Source organism: Geospiza fortis, unplaced genomic scaffold (genome assembly GCF_000277835.1).
Source record: "Geospiza fortis unplaced genomic scaffold, GeoFor_1.0 scaffold405, whole genome shotgun sequence".
Lineage (NCBI taxonomy): Eukaryota > Metazoa > Chordata > Aves > Passeriformes > Thraupidae > Geospiza > Geospiza fortis.
The window spans coordinates 2,095,985-2,114,198 of NW_005054415.1; the positions used below are offsets into that span (position 1 = coordinate 2,095,985).

Sequence of the window (18,214 nt, forward strand, 5' to 3'; positions counted from 1 at the left end):
AAAATATAGGAACAGCATTAATAACCTGACAACACACCGAATGTTAATGTTTCCAAAGCCTTCATATGAAAGACCTGCCCCCTCCATCCTCCCCACTCCATCACATGCTACCTTAACAAGAACATAAAAAGTCAGACAGCTCAGGAGCAGCCCAAGGCAGGAGCTGGAGGCTTACAGAGGGAAGCCCACAGCAGTAGCTGTGTTTACATCTGGAACTCTCAGATACAAAGCAACAACTAGTGCTGATTTCCCTCTCTGAACATTATGTCTGAGAGACAGGGTCACCTCCCTGCTCCTGCAGCTCATCAGCACAGGGCACCATGACTGTTGTGTGACCCCAGCATTTGCTTCCTCTCTCTGGAGTCACTGACACCTCAGAGAAGTTGCCCACAACTCTGCAGCAGAGCGTCTTGGAGGGCACAGGAGCCAAGCGCTTGCTCTGTTCCCATTGGTACCTGTTCACCCAGAATGTCTGATAAAAATCCAAAGGAGTTTAAAAATGTCCAAGAAAGCATTTGCAGAAGGAAATATTTCTGGTTTCTCTATCAAAGACTTACAGCTCATCAGTTTTACTGAAATGTGTTTATTCTATAGCAAGATAAAAGCATTTATTTTAGATAAGCAAAATACAAACAACTTAATTGCTGCTATCATAACTCATAAAAAAGTATAAAACAGCATAAAAACACAATAAGCAATGTAGCAATTAATAATTCATGTTACCAGTGTTTACATTAAAGCCTCATTTATGAAAACTTTACAACACATGATATGAAAACTTACAACTTTTAAAGAAAATATTTACATTGATTATTCAGTTGTGGAGTTTCATTTAAATATTCTACTGGTTTTACAGCGTATTAATAACTTGCATTTCTCATCTTAGCTTTCTGTAATATCAGTTTTATTTAAGTGCATTTCCCTTTTAAAAATACAGTGTATTAAATCTGAAACTCATCACTTCGACACAGAATATAATATTCACATTTGTTCTGTAATTGGAATTAACGTAAGAGGGAAAATGTCAATATATATTTTCTTACAAACTATGGCAGGTTTATTTAGAGAAATGAAGTGAAAAGTTGGGTCAAACATTTACGTCCAGTTACTTGCATTTGTTTTTCTGAAGACATTTAGGAGAGAAAAAGAAAAAAAATAAGAGCTTTGGCAAAAATCTGTAATTTACTCTATTTTTTCATGACAAAAAATGCCATCAACTAACTCATGTCATACAAGTATGATTGTATGAAATCCAATCATAATTTTACAGGTAGTTACAACTGTGCTTTAAGGGCTTCATGAGTTCATACTGCCTTGAAGTGCATTACTCACTTTTAGAGAAAGAAGGGCTATAGCATACAACTCTGAAAGGCCATTTTGCAGTCATAAGGTCCAGGTATTTTTTAGGCCAGCTGATTCACATATTGTAGGTAAAGCTTAAATAAATTAAAAAGGCATCACATGAAAAAGAGAACAGAATTTTTTCTTTTAAACAAAATGATTTATAGTCAGCTAAAAGATGATACACAGCTACATTGTAGTTCTTTATTGCCTATCTAATAGACACTTTAGAGGATCATTTGATCTGTTATGCATCCCTGCATAACTACCATCAACAATTTACAGTTTTCAGCCAAATATGGTTTACCCCTACCCCTCCATCAACACAAAGCCATGTTGCAAGATCGTTTATCTTCAGAAAATACTGACCTGTGATAATACTTGAGTCTGTGTCTGAGATTGTATTTGTGACTGGTGCTGCTGAGGGGCTGGCTGAGGGCTCCCAATGGCAGGGATGGGAGAAGTGATCTGCGGGGCTCCTGGGGAATGCTGCTGAGGAGAAGGCTGGGACTGGTGCTGCATATGCTGCATTTGCTGCTGCTGCTGCATTTGCTGAAGCTGTATGTGCTGCAGTTGCTGTTGCATCTGCTGCTGATTCATCTGCTGCTGGAGATGCTGCTGCTGCTGCTGCTGCTGCAAATGTTGCTGCATGTGGTGCTGAAAATGCTGCTGCTGCATTTGCTGTTGTATTTGCTGATGCATTTGATGCTGATGTAGTTGCTGCTGTTGCATCTGCTGCATCTGTTGCTGCTGGAGCTGCTGCATCTGGTGCTGCTGGCTTTGCATGGAGGGGCTGAGCTGAGACGAAGACGGCGTTGCCACCATGTTTGAGCCCATGGAGCTTATCAATGGAGCTGCAATGTTTGTTGGCATGTTTGGGGCAATGGTGACAGAAGCTACAATCTGATTCATTGGCAGTCTCATGGTCAAGGGTTTTGGAGCAATGGCTCTGGAAAGGGGCTGTTGAAGAGTTTGGGGAGATGCCGACACCGTCGCGTGCTGAGAAAGAGAACTATTCAGAATGAGGGAGGAAGACAAATTTGTGGATGCCAGTGTTTGCTGGACAGAACGAATTGTCTGGGCCTCAGCAGATTCTGCAGCAGCCTGTGTTTGGAAGAGAAATTAATTGTCTTTTCAACAGAAAAAACATTGTTACTGTCTACATGGTAATAAAAGTAACAGCTATTCAGAGACCTTTGCCATCTTTTGTTTTCTATCAGAAAAGATCTGTTCAGTCTGAAACAACCACTGATCAGAAACACATTGCATCACCTCTTTATCTGCCTCCCTATATGGTACCTCCAGGTCTTACTTGGACAAAAAGTAACTTGTGCCCTTGATCAACACCAGAAAGTCAGAGATGTCACACACATTTTGTCGCAGAAAGAGCTAGAACAGGTCCAATATATTCAAATGTTTTTAAAAAAACCCTGCTCTTTGGGAGTCAGCAGCACACACACTCCCCACCCCATCAGTTACCAACCAATGAGCAATTAACTGACACTCTGTAGACATTTACCTGAGAATTTAATAAATTGTTGCACAAGTTTCTCTCCCATCCCTACCGTGAGCCACCATCTCATGTGAAAAAGCTATAGCAAGGAGGTCTTAATTTAGAGGAGATGAGATACAATGACTTTGAGCGTCATTTCCACCTGCAATCTACACAGAAGTTACTTGGTAGTCCTGGTCCCATGGATTAGGGGAAAAAATTATGATTCCTGATCGTTTTGAAAAGGGAACTTAAGATTCACAAAATAATAACTCTCAAAGGTATTTAGAACTCCTGCTGATCTTGAACTTAGCATTGTGATACTAAAGGCTTTTAGAAAATTATCTAAGTCCCAGAGGCAACAGAAAAACACAGCTACTTAACACAAGAAGAAGAAATCTTCCAGTTTTCAAAAACACTTGTATAATTTCTGATGTTGTAATTTTAATCAATAATTAAAATACACAGCAACTTTCCATATGATTTACTAATGTTCTGCAGTTGTACATTCAAACAAATAGTCTCAGGAGTTAAGACATCATCACCCAAAGTTTTACCCATATTTTAAATGTCTATAAGCACATTTCCATTTATGATATTCAGATGCAACAGTACTGCAACCTGTATAGTGCTGCTGTCTAGAAAGGTAAATTCTCAAGTAAGACAGCAGAGCTTTGTTTTCTTCGCAGGTTTTATTTTAACTCAGGATCCACTAAAATACTCCTTGTGGCTCACTGCCAGCTAGTCCATTTTTTAGTACTCTCCAAATTCAGAGCCACCACACATTTCTTTCCCCTCACCTGCAAAAATACTTAAGCTTTGTCACACAACAACTGCTCTCCAACTCCACGCAAAGCAAGCCTGTCCTTTGAGAAGCAGCACTTGAGGAAAAACAAACCTCTGCAAACAGCTTGCAAATATTAATGTCAAAAGGTCAGTATATTTTTCATGACTGAATTTTATTTTTGTGGTGAAGTGCATTACTTTGCCTCTGCAGCTCAAGGAAGATGTACAATTACAAAGATGGTTTCTGGTAATCATTAGTATGCCAGGAGAGAGATGAAATTATTTTTGCAGAGACTAAGCAGGGTTCAAGCAGCAGCACAACATCTTGTAGAGCTCTATTACAGAAATGCCATGATTCTACTTCTATTGTGCATAACATCCTCCCCTTGCCCCACATATTTCAATATCACTGGTAAAAGCTCATTTGCATTACATTGAAGGCAATATTAGGCTTACCTTAGAAACAAGGCTTGCTCTGTAGGCAGCAAGTGCCTTTAGGTATTCTTTTTTGGCAGCTTCAGTTTTTCTTTTATATACCTATTAAAAGAGACCACAATTTCACCAACTTCAACTATTAAGATTTTTTTTTTGCCAGAATGCTCTCAAAATCACTTGCGCATAAACAAAAAACATAGACCAAAACCCCTGAAAACACTCTACTGTTAGATGTGCTTTTTCTTCCTTGAAAGTCCTAAATATTCTCGCAGGTGGTCACAGGCTTTCAGGGCTACTTGCTGGACTTGCAGTACAATTTATGTTTATTATCAGGAATAACAAAATGCTGCTATTTGACATCAGTCTGAGCAGCCAACTGATTGACAAGACTACCTATGCATTCTTTCCTTCCCCAGAAAACAGTATTTTATTGACTCCAAGTAGCAGGGGTATTAGAAAATTGGGTATTACAAATGCCAAAATGTATCAGCAGTAGTGTATAATAGCAGAATACACCTGTGCATTTTTTTTTCAAAACAGATATTCAAACTACATATAAGAAAATCTGTACACATTTAAAAAAGGTGGATCAAAGAACTTGGACTTGCCCCAAAGCCAGCATGAGAGAATCCCATTGAGTTAAACAAGAAATGTGAGGCAAAAATACTAAATCTGTATTTTTAATAATTATTAAATTTAAAGTTCATCCTTAAATCATGTTCATTATCATCTGTTAGATCAGACTAAAAGTTTCTAAATGTATTTCAGAAACAAGCACCATTCATCTCTTGCCAAAAGGCATCCAATCTGGGAATCTGTCCTGCCCCATAAGCTTCTATTAACTGTTACTGGGAACAAACAAAGGGTATTTTTAACCCCCTTTAATCCATGTGCAGCAGTTCCATGTGTATAGGAAGAAGAATAACCCTCAAGGAAGTACAAAACTCATCACTCTGTACCCAGTTGGAGTTGGAGATAGCATTTCCCAGACAACATTGTAATGAGACTCAGAGGATTGGCTTCAAAGGTTAGAAATCAACACTCTTTGTAACAAATTCATAAGGCAGATCAAAGGAAATGGTAAATATGCTGTACCTTCCTCTTTTCTAACTTATTAAAAGGAAACAAGGGCTTTGAAATAGGAATCATCAAAAGATGGTTTTAAGAGGACTCTAGGACACTATAACCTGAGCTCTTTTACAAACTGCCCTTTAAAATTTAAAGACAAATAGTCATTTAACACTACCTGTCAGCTCTCACAAAGAAAAAAAAATTAGATGCCAGGTCTTCAGTTTAGCTCTACAGAGGTGGAGTTCTACATCAGCAAGTAGTGTGGTCCACTCAGAGAAGAGGTAGGAGATTTTTTTACAAGGACTACTATATTACTTCTTGTGAGACAACCCTGCATCAATTTACCTGTTTTTGTTCTTCTCCTAAACTGTCCCACATAGATGCCACTATTTTTGAAACATCTCCAAATGTAGCATTCGGGTTCTGTCCTTTAATTGCAGCTTGTGTGTCCCTGAAGAAAAGGGCATATGCTGACACTGGCTTTTGTGGCTCATTGGGGTCTTTCTTTTTCTTCTTCTTTGGGGTCTTGGGCTTCTTGCCAGAATCTGGGGCAGCTCTTTTTTCTCCAGCAGCCTAAGAAACAGTAAGAACAAGAACAGTCAATAAATGCATTAAATAAGTCAGATAAATTGCAAAACAATTATTTACACTCAGTTGTAATGGTATATGGATAAAGCTGTTATGCAGGCAACACTTGGGAGAGTCCTGTTGTGCAGGCCCTTCTCTCTAGCAAAGAGTGTTTAGCCTCAGCATAATCTCATTGGATCTCCTGGAACTAAATACATGAGTAAATACTACTCATTCTAAGCACAGCTCTGAGAGCCACATCTTACAAGTTTGACGTAAAAAAGGACACCCCAATGCTAATTAATACTAAAAAATATTAAGATTTACCTCATAGCATATTTTGAAGAGGCCATCTATGTTTTTCCTTTAAGATCCAGTCTTGGCAGTTGAGACTCAAAAGGCAAAAGCCTGGAGGCATTTCCCAGTTCCCAGGCTTAGACTGGCAACTTAGACATGGGCCAGGGGTTAAAAATCCCACCCTTCAGGCAAAAAGCAGCAGCAGCAACTGGGCAGTGTGTGCCCACGTGCAGAGCACTGGCTGTGATCCCCCAGGGCAGGGCAGGTGTCCCTGGGGGAGCCCTGGGAGCTCTGGCAGGCACTGACAGCCCCTCTCTTCCCTCTGGGATGGGGATCCAGCAGCTCTGCTCCCTGTGTGTGCCTCGTGCCCTGGACCCTCCTTTGCTGAGCCATGCACAGATTATTGCAACAAGGGCATCAAGTGGCTCTAAATATGATACGTAGTATGATACATATCTCTGTGATAGTGACTCACTTTGATATTTTGAGGATCCTTTACAATGAGCTTTCCACATGTGTAACTTCCATCAACTTAATGAGAAAACCTTTCATGGAACAGTCTTAAATTAGGCTTTTACATATACTGCTATAACAACATTTGTCCTTCACTTGGTCAATATTTTTTCCTTTTATAAGAGATTTATTTAAAGGAAGATATAAGTTAACTAAACTTTCAGTTAGAAGAAAGCTTATTTTACTTCTCTCTATACACATCCGTGTTTTACATGACTCCAGAGAATACCAAAACGACAAAACTGTCCAAGACTGATGCCTGAAGAGATTCAACAGATCTGAAAACCAGAGTCAAATTAGACCAAAAGAAATACATATATATAATATATATATCTACATATATATCTACATATATATATCTGTCGATTCTTATATATCTGTCTAGTCTTAGGTCCATTATTATGACAATAGTATGGATACTTCTTAAGTAAAGAAGGTAATCAGCAAATTAATCATATTCCACTTTACTGTAACATTTGTGTTTTAAATGATCACATTGCAGCTGCAGCCATGCAAATCCAGCATGAGGATGTGTGAGGCTTGCTCACTGCAGCACATGGAATAACTTACTCTGTTTGATTCATCTGCATCTTCTTCATTGATAGAGCTAGATGGGGAAGGAGTGGCTGATTTACTTGCAGGAGGGGAGGGAGAAGTGTGTGGCAAATTAGTGCCTCCTAAATTTAGCCCCAGCTGCGCACTCAGCTGAGACTGGTTAATGGTGGTGAGCTGGGACGGAGCCATAATTCCCGAATGAGCAGCATCAGTCATGTGGACAATGGATCTCATGATCAGAGAGTGGTCCTGGCGGTACTGGGAAACCTGGCTGTGACTCTGATCCTGAAAGAGATGGAAACATTGCTTAGATATTACAGTTACCATACAGAAGTAGCAGGTGAAGTTATTTTCACAGGCTTACAAACGGAACACTATCAACGTGCAGCTTGCTTCCTTCCTTTTTAATGAATTAAACATATTATTAATAAATTAAGTGCAGCAACAGTTACTATAATTGCCCCAGACTTCACTTTTCCCCCAACTGGAGCTGCTTATTTTGTTCTTTGACTAAAAATTACATTTGTCTGTTTTTAAACATTTCTTCTCTTGATGTAGTGAGAAATACCCACATAAACAATAGGGAAACAGGATGACTGAGGATTCAGGAAAACATTGCAAATGAGGAGACACAAACTGTCGTTAGAAAGTAAACAAAATTGGGGTGGGATGAGGGGATATAAATATAGAAAGAAAAGCATCTTCCTTTACTGAGTTTCAATTATTCTTGGCCATTACAGTAACAGCAGTGGATACAAACCAGTCCTGTCTGGGTGGGATTTTAAATCTGTTTTACACACAGAACACTGCCCTGCTGGTCTGGAGTGCATTCACTGCAGCAGGCTGGAGAAGCAGTCCAGTAATCCTAAACACTCCTAAAGAGCCCTTTAGCAAGTAGCACATAAAACTGCACATTTTTATCTTCAATCCAACAATCAAATGTGTGGAAGTAGCAAAATTTGTACAAAATCGATGTACAAATCACCGACTTCATTTTTCTTGTACTCCACATCTCAGAAACACAAGCACTCACATGGTTGGGTTTCTACTGTTTCTTGAGGGCACAAACTGTGTCTCCTACATCTGCACAACATTTACCACATTAGTAAATAAAAAGAAGCAAGACCCTGAAGGTAAAGTCAGCTGCAATCTGCCTATGAAAACTAATTTTTTTTTTTTGGACCACACACAGATCAATACACAATGAAGGAACATGTAAACAGAAAAGAAGATTTTTAAAAAGTTAATAAGAGAATAAATAGCTCACAAATTGATTCAGCAACCTGATTAATCTACAGTCATTGTTTGAACAGCCAGAAACATGAGAAATAAATTAGATTTTGAAAACTCTTTCATTATTAATAAGCCACATTGCAATTAGTAGCAGGTGCAATGATCCTTAATGCAATGACACAGAACAAAACAGCAATTGTGGGAGCCCACTGGACTTCCACAACAGAGTCTGACCTTCCTGGTGCTCTCTTATTAAGTATGGATAAGTACAAACCAGTTTTCAAAAATCTGTGTCAGCATGGAGGTAAATGTTTAGCCCAAATGACTTTCCCTTACTTTTTATAACTTTGCCCTCAACAGAAGCAGTGTTTCTGTGGTGCTGGAAGGCTTTCCTTGGCTGGGACAAGGGTGGCCATACAAAGAAGCAACATGTGTTAGAGAAGATGCACACCCTGCCTCATGGATCTTTATACACAAATACTGCAGCTCACTGTTTCCCTATAACAGTAAATCACATTAATTCTGAACTTGACAGTTGTGTCTCTTTCTGCTGAAGCCTATACAGTAGAAACAAGTCCTTCTTTAGCATAAAAATGCACGAGCAGCTGGGTCCAGTACAGATCAAGTTAAACTCACAAGCTCATGATCCAGATCCTGTGCCCCAGGGCTCACCCTCATCTTCCCCTTGCTTCCCCAGCCCTTGCCAGCTTGGCTCATCATCCACACCACACCACACTGCTCTTCCTACTTCTTAAATGCTTTTAATATTTTCAGTAAAGGACTGTAGTTCCTTAGAGATGAGTGTGTGTGCCAAAAGTGGAGCACTTGATACAGAAAGATCAAAACATCAGACTTATTGGCTGAAATACCCATTTGCTTCAGGGCACCTTTCTGTGAAAATTTACTGCTGTTAACTACAGGGTCATTTTGATTGTGACTTGTATTGGCAGTGGCATCTGGAAGTCATTCAAAGTCTTTTGTGAAACGATATCACTCTGCCCATTACTCCAATCATTTTACAGACATTACTTTATTGCATGAAGAAAAACTCTGCTGGTTTTCTCCAGCAAAGCTGAAGAGGATCACAATAACCTTCTCTCAGAAAAACTAACTTTCTTCGTTATTGTGCAGCCAGTACTTTCTTGGAGGTGCTCTACCCCTGAAAGCCTTGCTTTTGTTCTCCCTTTATTGCTACACAATGCAGGCCTTGCTGGCCTTTACACTCAGGCAACAAAATGTGATGACAAGGGTTACAAACCATTTACTCCAAGTCTTGTCATTTCGGTTGCATCTATGATTTTATTGAGACTAAATTCTCTTGACTTGCACTGACCCAGAATCTAATTTTATACACAAGCCCATGAATTCTTAACTGTCCCTTTTTCTGATACTATCTGATGCTTGTGTGGGTTTTCTGCATCCACTTACTTAATTTCAGTTTTTCTTTTATGCATCTTTTCTTGATTTCTTTGGCTTTTTTTTTTCAATCTTAAGAGCTTCAGTAAAATCCAGGAATGGCAACAACAGTATTTTGTAACTGGCCATTTAGAACTAAACTGATAAGACATATTATATGAAAGAAAATGTTTCATATAACATCCAATCCCTTATTATTCATATGTCCATAAAAAAACCAAAAAACAATGTATTTTCTGCACTTTCAGTTTAACTTATATGGCTGATCAATATTAAAAAAAGAAAGGAACAGGGTTTTCATGTTCTGCTTTGTGGTACAGTGCTGTGGCCCTGAACAACCTATGGTTCCTATACCAGAGCTTTCAGACAAAGAAGTATAAGCCATTTTTTATGTGTGTACAGTGGTTTGGAAAGAAGGCAGGGAGGCTAGTTCATAGCAATATTAAAGTCCATGACATTTTCCTATAGCTCCTGAGCAGAAAAGTCTTCTAAGAAGGGAGTTAAATCAAGAAAACAAAATCTCCATCAGTTATTCTCTTATTTTTTCTGTGATACTACCAAAGGCCAATATCAAACTGAAGGGATCAGTAGCATTTCATTACGCTTGAGATGTTAATCAAAGAAATGTTTAACAATGAAAATCATCCTGTATCAGAAGCACACATGGAAATACAAGTGCACTGAAGCACCCATATGACATCCTAATTACATTACTATATGAAAACTGAAAAGCTCAGATATCCAAAAATAACCCACTGAGAATACTGGGAGAATTTTAGACAATATCACAAGATCTTCTGCATAAACTTTACCCGAAGTAAATGTGATACATGAGTATTAAAAGCCTTCAAGATTTTTGTAACATTAAGCAAAAACAAGAGATCAGTTCTGACAAAAATTCATGAACTCCTCAAGCAGACAGTATCAAGTTTTGATTGAACCTGATCTGCTTTACAGCCTTAGATTGAAGTTAGGCAAAACCTGGTGATCTTAAAACAAGTCAGGCAAAGCTCAACCCCTGCTTTACTCAGCATGATAATCAGACAAGGACATGATGTGTGGAACCAAACCAAAAGAGAAATGACTTTTCTAATTCCTCTGCAGGCTGAAATGGCTTTGACTGAGATCAATCTGTTGTCACCCTACATGAGTGCTACAAACCCCTCAGGTACAGAGACATTTATTGAGGGCAACACTGGGCACCTCTCTGGGCTCTCCAGTGACAGGGCGAGGGGGAAGGGCTCTAAACAGAGAGCAAGGGGTTTGGAGAAGGTGTTAGGGAGCAATTCTGTAATCTGAGGATGAGGAAGCCTTGGACAGAGTCACTCAAGGCCAGGCAGGGTGGGGCCCTGAGCACCTGGTCTGGAGGAAGGTCTCCTGCCCACGGCAGGGGGGTTGGAATGAGATGATCTTTAAGGTCCCTTCCAACCCCAATAATTTTTACCCTTCTACGATTCTAATTATATATCTGGATTTTAAAAAAGCAAAATAGAGTCCAAAATGTTTTCCCCTTCTCAAAACAACTTTATGGTGACTGTGCAGGCACACTCTCTTACACAGCTGTCACCACCTTGTTGCACACATTATAAAGACATTCAAGCACTTGGTTCATAGAAGGCCTCATCAAAGGAACCATACAGATATCTGTCCATCAAACTGTCCTACTCTCAACATTTCTAATCACTTTAGACAGTCATGCCATAAAAGTCATATTTAGTCCTATTGCTAAAGGACACATCTCACAGCCTAGGACAAATATACTTACTTATGTAGCTTATTTTACACTGGTTTGTAAAAGAATAAGTTCTCAAAACTATATAAAATATCAATGCATCAACAGACACTGGAAAGCAAATAACGGAGTAAGGAGATTTTAAAATAAGAAAAGAAAAAGAAACGAATGTGTAAACTCCCATGCTTTAATTTATACAGTTTTATCAAAGGTGTTTTTCAAAGAATCATAGAGTACTAAGTGAAAATATTATATTAACAAAGGATAGTTTGCTCTTCTGTTAGCAACTCATTAAGCATCCAGTACTTAGTATAGCTTGTAATAGAGTTAGTATTTATTTTGACAGATAAATGCATCCAGCCATTACATTGAGAGATGTCCTAATTTCTACTTACTTACCCTGCATTTTAAGAATCATTTCCATACAGTAATTCTATCCTGAATTCCTACCCTGATATAATTTTACTCTCTGGGAACATTCAACAAGACATTTAAAAATATAACTAGGAAATTACTTTTCAGAACATTTTTGAGCAACACTGAAGTCTTGATTAAAATCAAAGTCTACAGCCTTCCATCATTTAAATATGCAATACCTCCAGTGAGACTCTAGTCATGTGAGAACTGATGAAAACACCCCATGGAAGTGCCCACAGGAGGATGTAGGGCTGGGCTCTCACCCCATACTGCATAAGATAATTTAAGGGAATTGAGAAATCTGCCAACCCAAATAACTAAGAAATAACTAAGCAAAACGCAGCATTTATGGTTATGTTCACTGTGCCCTGGTTTCAGAAGTTGACTTAAACTATTATATATTCTATTGCCTGAGGAATTCATCACTGTCAATGTAACATAAGCTGATGCAATATTTTAAAGGATGTATTTAAGTTGAAGCAAATGCACTGCAATGTAAGGAGTGAAATCCTCAGTTGTCCCTGACTGTAAATTACTCCCTTTACTTTTAGTCATGTCAGCATATCTCTAGAAGAAATCCTCAATATTCTTTTTCTCCACAAGTAAAGCATAGATAAAAGAATCCATTAATCTAAATTTTTACAGGATTGGACTTCACTGCCAATCAAAACAAATCAAACTAACAGGATGCTTTTCTCTGTCAGAGATTAAATCCTTACTTAATAGAATACAAAACAGTTGCACTTGGTACTGCCACCACTGAAGAAGTGTCCTTCCTCTCCCCTGCACACACACCATCATCACTAATAGAGCTGTCAAACTGCAGTTATCAGGAGATCCTACAAGCAGCAGCTTCTTTTCTCCGGCAGTGAAAAAACTCCCATGTCCCACTTCATGTCTCCGTAGAAAAGTTACCTAATTTGATTTCCAAAAAAAGTGTACAAGAAGCAGTACATGTCAATTTGTAAAAAAAAAAAAAAGTCTTCATCTGGATATAAGAGATGGGTTGGTGACAAGAGGTTCACACACATTTTATTGCCTGAAAAACAGGAAAAACATGCCATTTTTTGGTCTGTGTGCCTATCCAGTCCCTCTACTCTCTTCTGCTCACACATAAACCATAGAAGAAACATGAAAAGAACTTGAGGGCCCACTGATCTGTTCCTTAAAATGGAGCAACTTATTTTGGGGGTCATCAGGGGATACTATGGGGGTCATACAAGATAGGTATTCTCAAAATCAAGTCACTCATTTGTGGTACCACTTCTTGCACTTACACAGACTTGTTATATAACATACTGCATAATCTACTGCATATATACTGCATAGATAATGGAACCTGGCAATGCAAAGTATCAATTTTGTTCCTGCCTACCCCAGGCCTGAAATTTTTCCCCTTTTTGGTTTGTGCATAGGCACCTGGGATGTTTCCTGCAACAATTTTCACCATCCAGAACTTGATCAAGGCACGCACTGCAAATGTCATTAATGCTTTCCTTGCGCCGCTGACAGGGGTGGGAGGTGCAATGTGAGACCAGCAAAGCACAAGGGAAGATCTCTTCTGTGGAAGCACACTCAGGGGTCAGGCACACAATGACAGCAGGCAGTGCAGCAGCACCCAGAGATGTGATTCCAAACAGGAACGTGCCAGGGACAGGGCCTTGCACCCTGCCTGACCAACACCACTGCAGGTCCCAGGACACTGCCGCTGCAAGGTGGGGCTGTGGCCTCCGCTGGACCCAGGCACTGACAGCATGCTGGGCTGTGAGACTCTACCAAAACCCTGTGTTAATGTGGTGAGGAAACACACAAAGCTCACAGCAAGGTCAGAATCACACAACTACCAAACTGAGGACTTGTCTCTGAAATTCTTACAATTCTTTATTCAGATTCTTACTGGAGATGCCTCACCACCCTACCCTGGAGTGTTTTCTCTCTGGGAACTTTGTTCTTAGCCAGTTACTCTCCTGTGAGCCTGCAGATTCCTCACATGATCCCCAACCCAGGCCAGAGAGGCTTCTTGGTTGCCTCATTTGCTATCAATCCCTTCTGCTCTTGCAGACAAGGACAGACCTCCACCCACCCAGAGTGGCTGCTGCTGCTGTTTTAGCACCACCCAATTCACAACTTTTTTATAATTTAATTTTTACACCATTTTGTAGTGGCATTTTAAAACAGACTCCCCACTCTCTTCCTCCCAAGCTTCTACCATACTTTAAAGCATATTGAATCACACTCCTCTTGGACAAGGCACCCAACAGCATGATCACAATACAAGTGTGACTCAGATCACAGATCTGGGCTCTGATCTGATGAGTCTCTTGGCATGAGGAGCTTCTCTCCAAATTAGCAGTACAAGCTTAGGTCTGCTGTGTGCAAACAGTGACATCGCATTGCAAACAAATCCTGGATAGTTGAAATTAAGTCCCAGAACGTCAGATAAACGCTGTTAGCAGTTTTGTTACAACCTCCACAACTCAGGTGCTTCAGCTCCCAAATCAAAGGCAGACTTCAAAGGTCCTTATTATGCAGTAAGGAACGTGGGGAGAGAGTGTGAGGGAGCATGACAACTAACAAACATTATCAAAGGTAACAAGAATTGTGCAAGGAATTGCAGAGGGACAGACTCAGGGGTTACATGGCATTTTTATGTTTGAAAATTGCTACAAGTGTTGGTAGCTATGTTCAGGGATATGTTTTCTTTAGGTTTTGCGGGATTTTTCTTTTCTATTATGTTTGTTCATTTACTTGTTGGTTTCTGAAGTAAATCAGAAAAGTAGGTCTCATTCTGTTTTGTATTACCAGACCCAGGTATGTTCTTTTTCCAGCTACCTGACAACATAGAGTAATTAAAAACTCTAAAGAGACTTCACATTTTCTCAACACTTGCAAACTTGAGGTGAAAGCTAAGTATTGGGTAAGCTGTCCAAGGGGAAACATGAGTGGCAATAGCAGAAAATAGCAGGAATTTCAAAGTTTTCAAATTACCCAAGAGTGAGGGTGGCTGGACCCAACAAAGCCTTTGGCCAGGTACATCCAGACCAGCTGCAGCATCTGCCTCATTCAGCTGGCTTATGGAAACAGCACCTGATTTTAAACTCAGGAGGCAGAATAGCTTACAGCCATGGCCTAGGCTTCATGCACAGTTGGTGTCCACAGCCATATACATCTGAGTTCCTTCTGAGCTCATTTTGTAGGAACATCAGACACTCAGCTTCTGCTCCAATTCCTAAAAGCTTTCCCAGTGAGCTATATCCTTTCCCCGAAATTCATATGGCACCTCACAATATTTTCTGGAGCTGATGGATCTTGATTTTGGTACTATTACTATAAAATAATCACATTCCCTTTTCCCAGACTGTTCCAATGATACTGCCCTTCTCTTCTTTCATGCAGGAGTCCCTGATTACCTCAACAGGCAATAACCTACCTGTTTCAATTTTTATTATTTTTTAGTTTAGTTTAGTGCCTGCTATTCAGTCTTTGGCAACTGCTGCCACTTTTTTTCCTATGGACAGGTCCTCTCTAGTAGCTACTATGAGTGACTTATTTTTAAGAACAGCAGAAGACATTTCCCTCTCTCATTAACAGGGGACCCATTCATTTGTCAGTGAGAGGAGAGCATGTCTCAGAAAAATGACTCTACATGATCCATACTGAGAATTATAATGTCACTGGGATATGAAAATCTTCACACTATTGTTTAGCAGGCCAGCACCATCTTCCCATCAGGCCAAAGCCTCAGCATGGCCCTGTGCCAGAGCCTCTGCTGCCTCCAGGGCCCCAGCCTGTCACCCACCTGCCCCCAGGGCCCTGCAGCTGGGCACCCAGGTGCTCTGGAAGGTAACTGCAGAACACCCAGCTACCTCATCAGGTGTAGAATAAAATATTTAATTCCACACCAAACAAAAAGGAAGTACTCTGAAAAGACGTGGAAGTTCATCTACAAAGCACCCAGCCCTGAGCTGTGTCCCAGCCCAGCTGGGAGCAGCCACCAGAGCTGCCAACTGAGTCCTAAAGGTCTCAATTTCCAGAGCATCCCTCTTGTTCTGTACATGGCCAAATGTCACTGCTCAGAGCCGCCCAAGCATCCTTTAATTCAGGGCTGCTTGAGATTAATTTTTCCTGGTACCACAAATTCTGCAAACCAGAGGCAATAACAGCTGCCATTTCTGCAGGGAAAGGCCAGTACAAGCCAGACTAACACTGCTGATTTAAAGCATGAGCTTAGAAACTCAGCACAGAAATCCAAGAAAAAATAGAAGAGAATCTCTTTTTCTAGTAAGAGTAATTGCTACCTCTATAAACTAATACCCAGAAACTTGTGAAATTTGTTGTACATTTTGCATCACAGATGACAATAAACACATCCATAACAATAACAAGGGCTTGTTTTAATAAACCATTCCAGGCGTTAAACACATTAATGACCCATGAAATAACTGTTTCATCTGCAACACGTTAAACAATGTTGTTATAACATTTTATTAATTGAAAACCTACTCCATTCTCTCCAGACAGGAGATTACTGACTGGGTATTAAAAGAGAGATGTAGAAATAAGTTTCTTTGTAAAGGAAAATTAAACCTATAAATGAGAGGCATCCAGTCAGGTGAGTAGTGAAATAACTATCTTTTGCCAATTTCAAAGCAACATTTTTACCTTTTAGATTTCCAATCTTATGTTAATCTATTAACTTAAAGTTCATTAGTAATTTGGGAATTTAAACTACTAAAAAAGATTCTGAGCTGTAAGTAAAAGGCACCACTGTTCTGAAACATTAATAATATTTCTATTGTATGCAGCCTTCAATAAGCTCAAATTTGCACCTCATCTCTTTAAAGGCACATTCTTGAGATGTTTATTTTAAAAGTCTCTTCTTCAAATAAAAGCAAGAGTCACAATTGTGTCTTTGATTTGAACACAGTGCTACTCCTAAGGAGTAATATAATTAAAGATGAGCATATTCCACTACGAAGTAGCCTTATCTGTGCAGAATCCTGACTGCACTGGCAGCATTGCAACAATTATAAAATATAAACAGGCTCAAATCTTCATCAAATAGGAAACACATTTTCTCTAACAGCATAAGTAATGTAGTGAGCAATATATATAAAACTATCGGTCTGTTTTTCCAACAATTGTACGTTTTTGAATAAAAGAAAAAATCAGACTGAAAAAAGACAATTATTTTACTGTCTGTTCCTTAGATATCAGAAAGAGAATTTTGAAATTCATCAAAGCTAACCTTCTGTTATGTACAACAGGCTAAGCTGAAAAGAATGTTAACAAGTTCAATTTTCATTCAATCAGCACTACTGCTCTCTGAAATGTTTCATTGCAGGAAAGAAATAAAAATAATCTATATGGTAATTATGAGGATGAATCCCCCAGTAACTTTCAGCTACATGAAAGGTCAGTTCTATTCAAGATATTTTATCAGTCCCCTGCACATACTCCTGTCCTGTCATTTTAAATCTGAACAGTATTTTATTTTCCCATTTACAGCTACCTGCAGAATTAAGTACTTAAGCCAAATAAGAAAAAAAAAAAAAAAAAAAGAAATGTTGAATGCTGGCAAAGGCTATAATAGCATGGAGATAAATCGTTCAGCTGCTCTCTCTCAAGCCTCTGGGGCTGCAGATTTTTCTTCTCCTGGTGCACTGTGGGTATTCAAAACTTGTTCAACATGATTTCATTTCATTTCAGGCACTGCCTGAGAAAACTAAATTACAGAATCAATCATACAGAAGGTCAGAGTGAGACTTCATTACAAGTATTGCATGCTTGCATGAATATCTTTCATTTATGACTGACCCAATATGTCACAATAGCTGTCTAGTAAAAATAATCCACTTTCTGAAATTGATGTACTACTGATGTCAATGCTACTCAGCAGGCTGGGCAGATTAGAGAGAGGTGTTAAAAAAAGGAACCCTCAGGAGCAAAACTTGTAGTTTTATAGAATTGCCACAGTTTGCAGATTAAAATAATTTTTTATGGGCAGCTCAACAGAAAACAGAGCATTAATATAAAATATTGGGGGTTGATTTTTAATGAGGATATTGCTGTTGATTTCTGCTTATTTATATTCAAGTATTTATAGGGATAATATTTGCATCATGTAAATCCCTGCATTCTTTGAAGTCAAATGTACATCAACACTCCATTTTTCAGTAACTCCTTTTAGAACACCAGAATTTTATTTGCATGTTATTAAAATATTAAAATTAATCAAACTGCCTCCATTTTATCTCCTCTTTTTGTTGCTGTTGACTGTTTTTAAATGGTAAAAAATGCTGTAAAGATAAATGTGTTGTGTTTGTTGCCAATAATAATGAAATTAATCAGCATTGTGA

At 39.1% G+C, this 18,214-nt stretch overlaps 1 protein-coding gene across 1 annotated transcript in view; it reads right to left on the bottom strand.

The window, feature by feature from the left end:
• Nucleotides 1–563: 563 nt before the first annotated feature.
• TOX3 (TOX high mobility group box family member 3) overlaps nucleotides 564–18,214 on the bottom strand; it is a 25,377-nt gene continuing 7,726 nt past the window's right edge. Inside the window, exons 3-6 of the mRNA XM_005426457.3 lie at nucleotides 7,073–7,342; nucleotides 5,471–5,698; nucleotides 4,076–4,156; nucleotides 564–2,445 (exon numbers count right to left, since the gene is read on the bottom strand). Of these exons, the coding sequence (XP_005426514.3) occupies nucleotides 1,696–2,445; nucleotides 4,076–4,156; nucleotides 5,471–5,698; nucleotides 7,073–7,342 (1,329 nt within the window). The 3' untranslated portion in view covers nucleotides 564–1,695. The remainder of the gene's footprint in view (nucleotides 2,446–4,075; nucleotides 4,157–5,470; nucleotides 5,699–7,072; nucleotides 7,343–18,214) is intronic.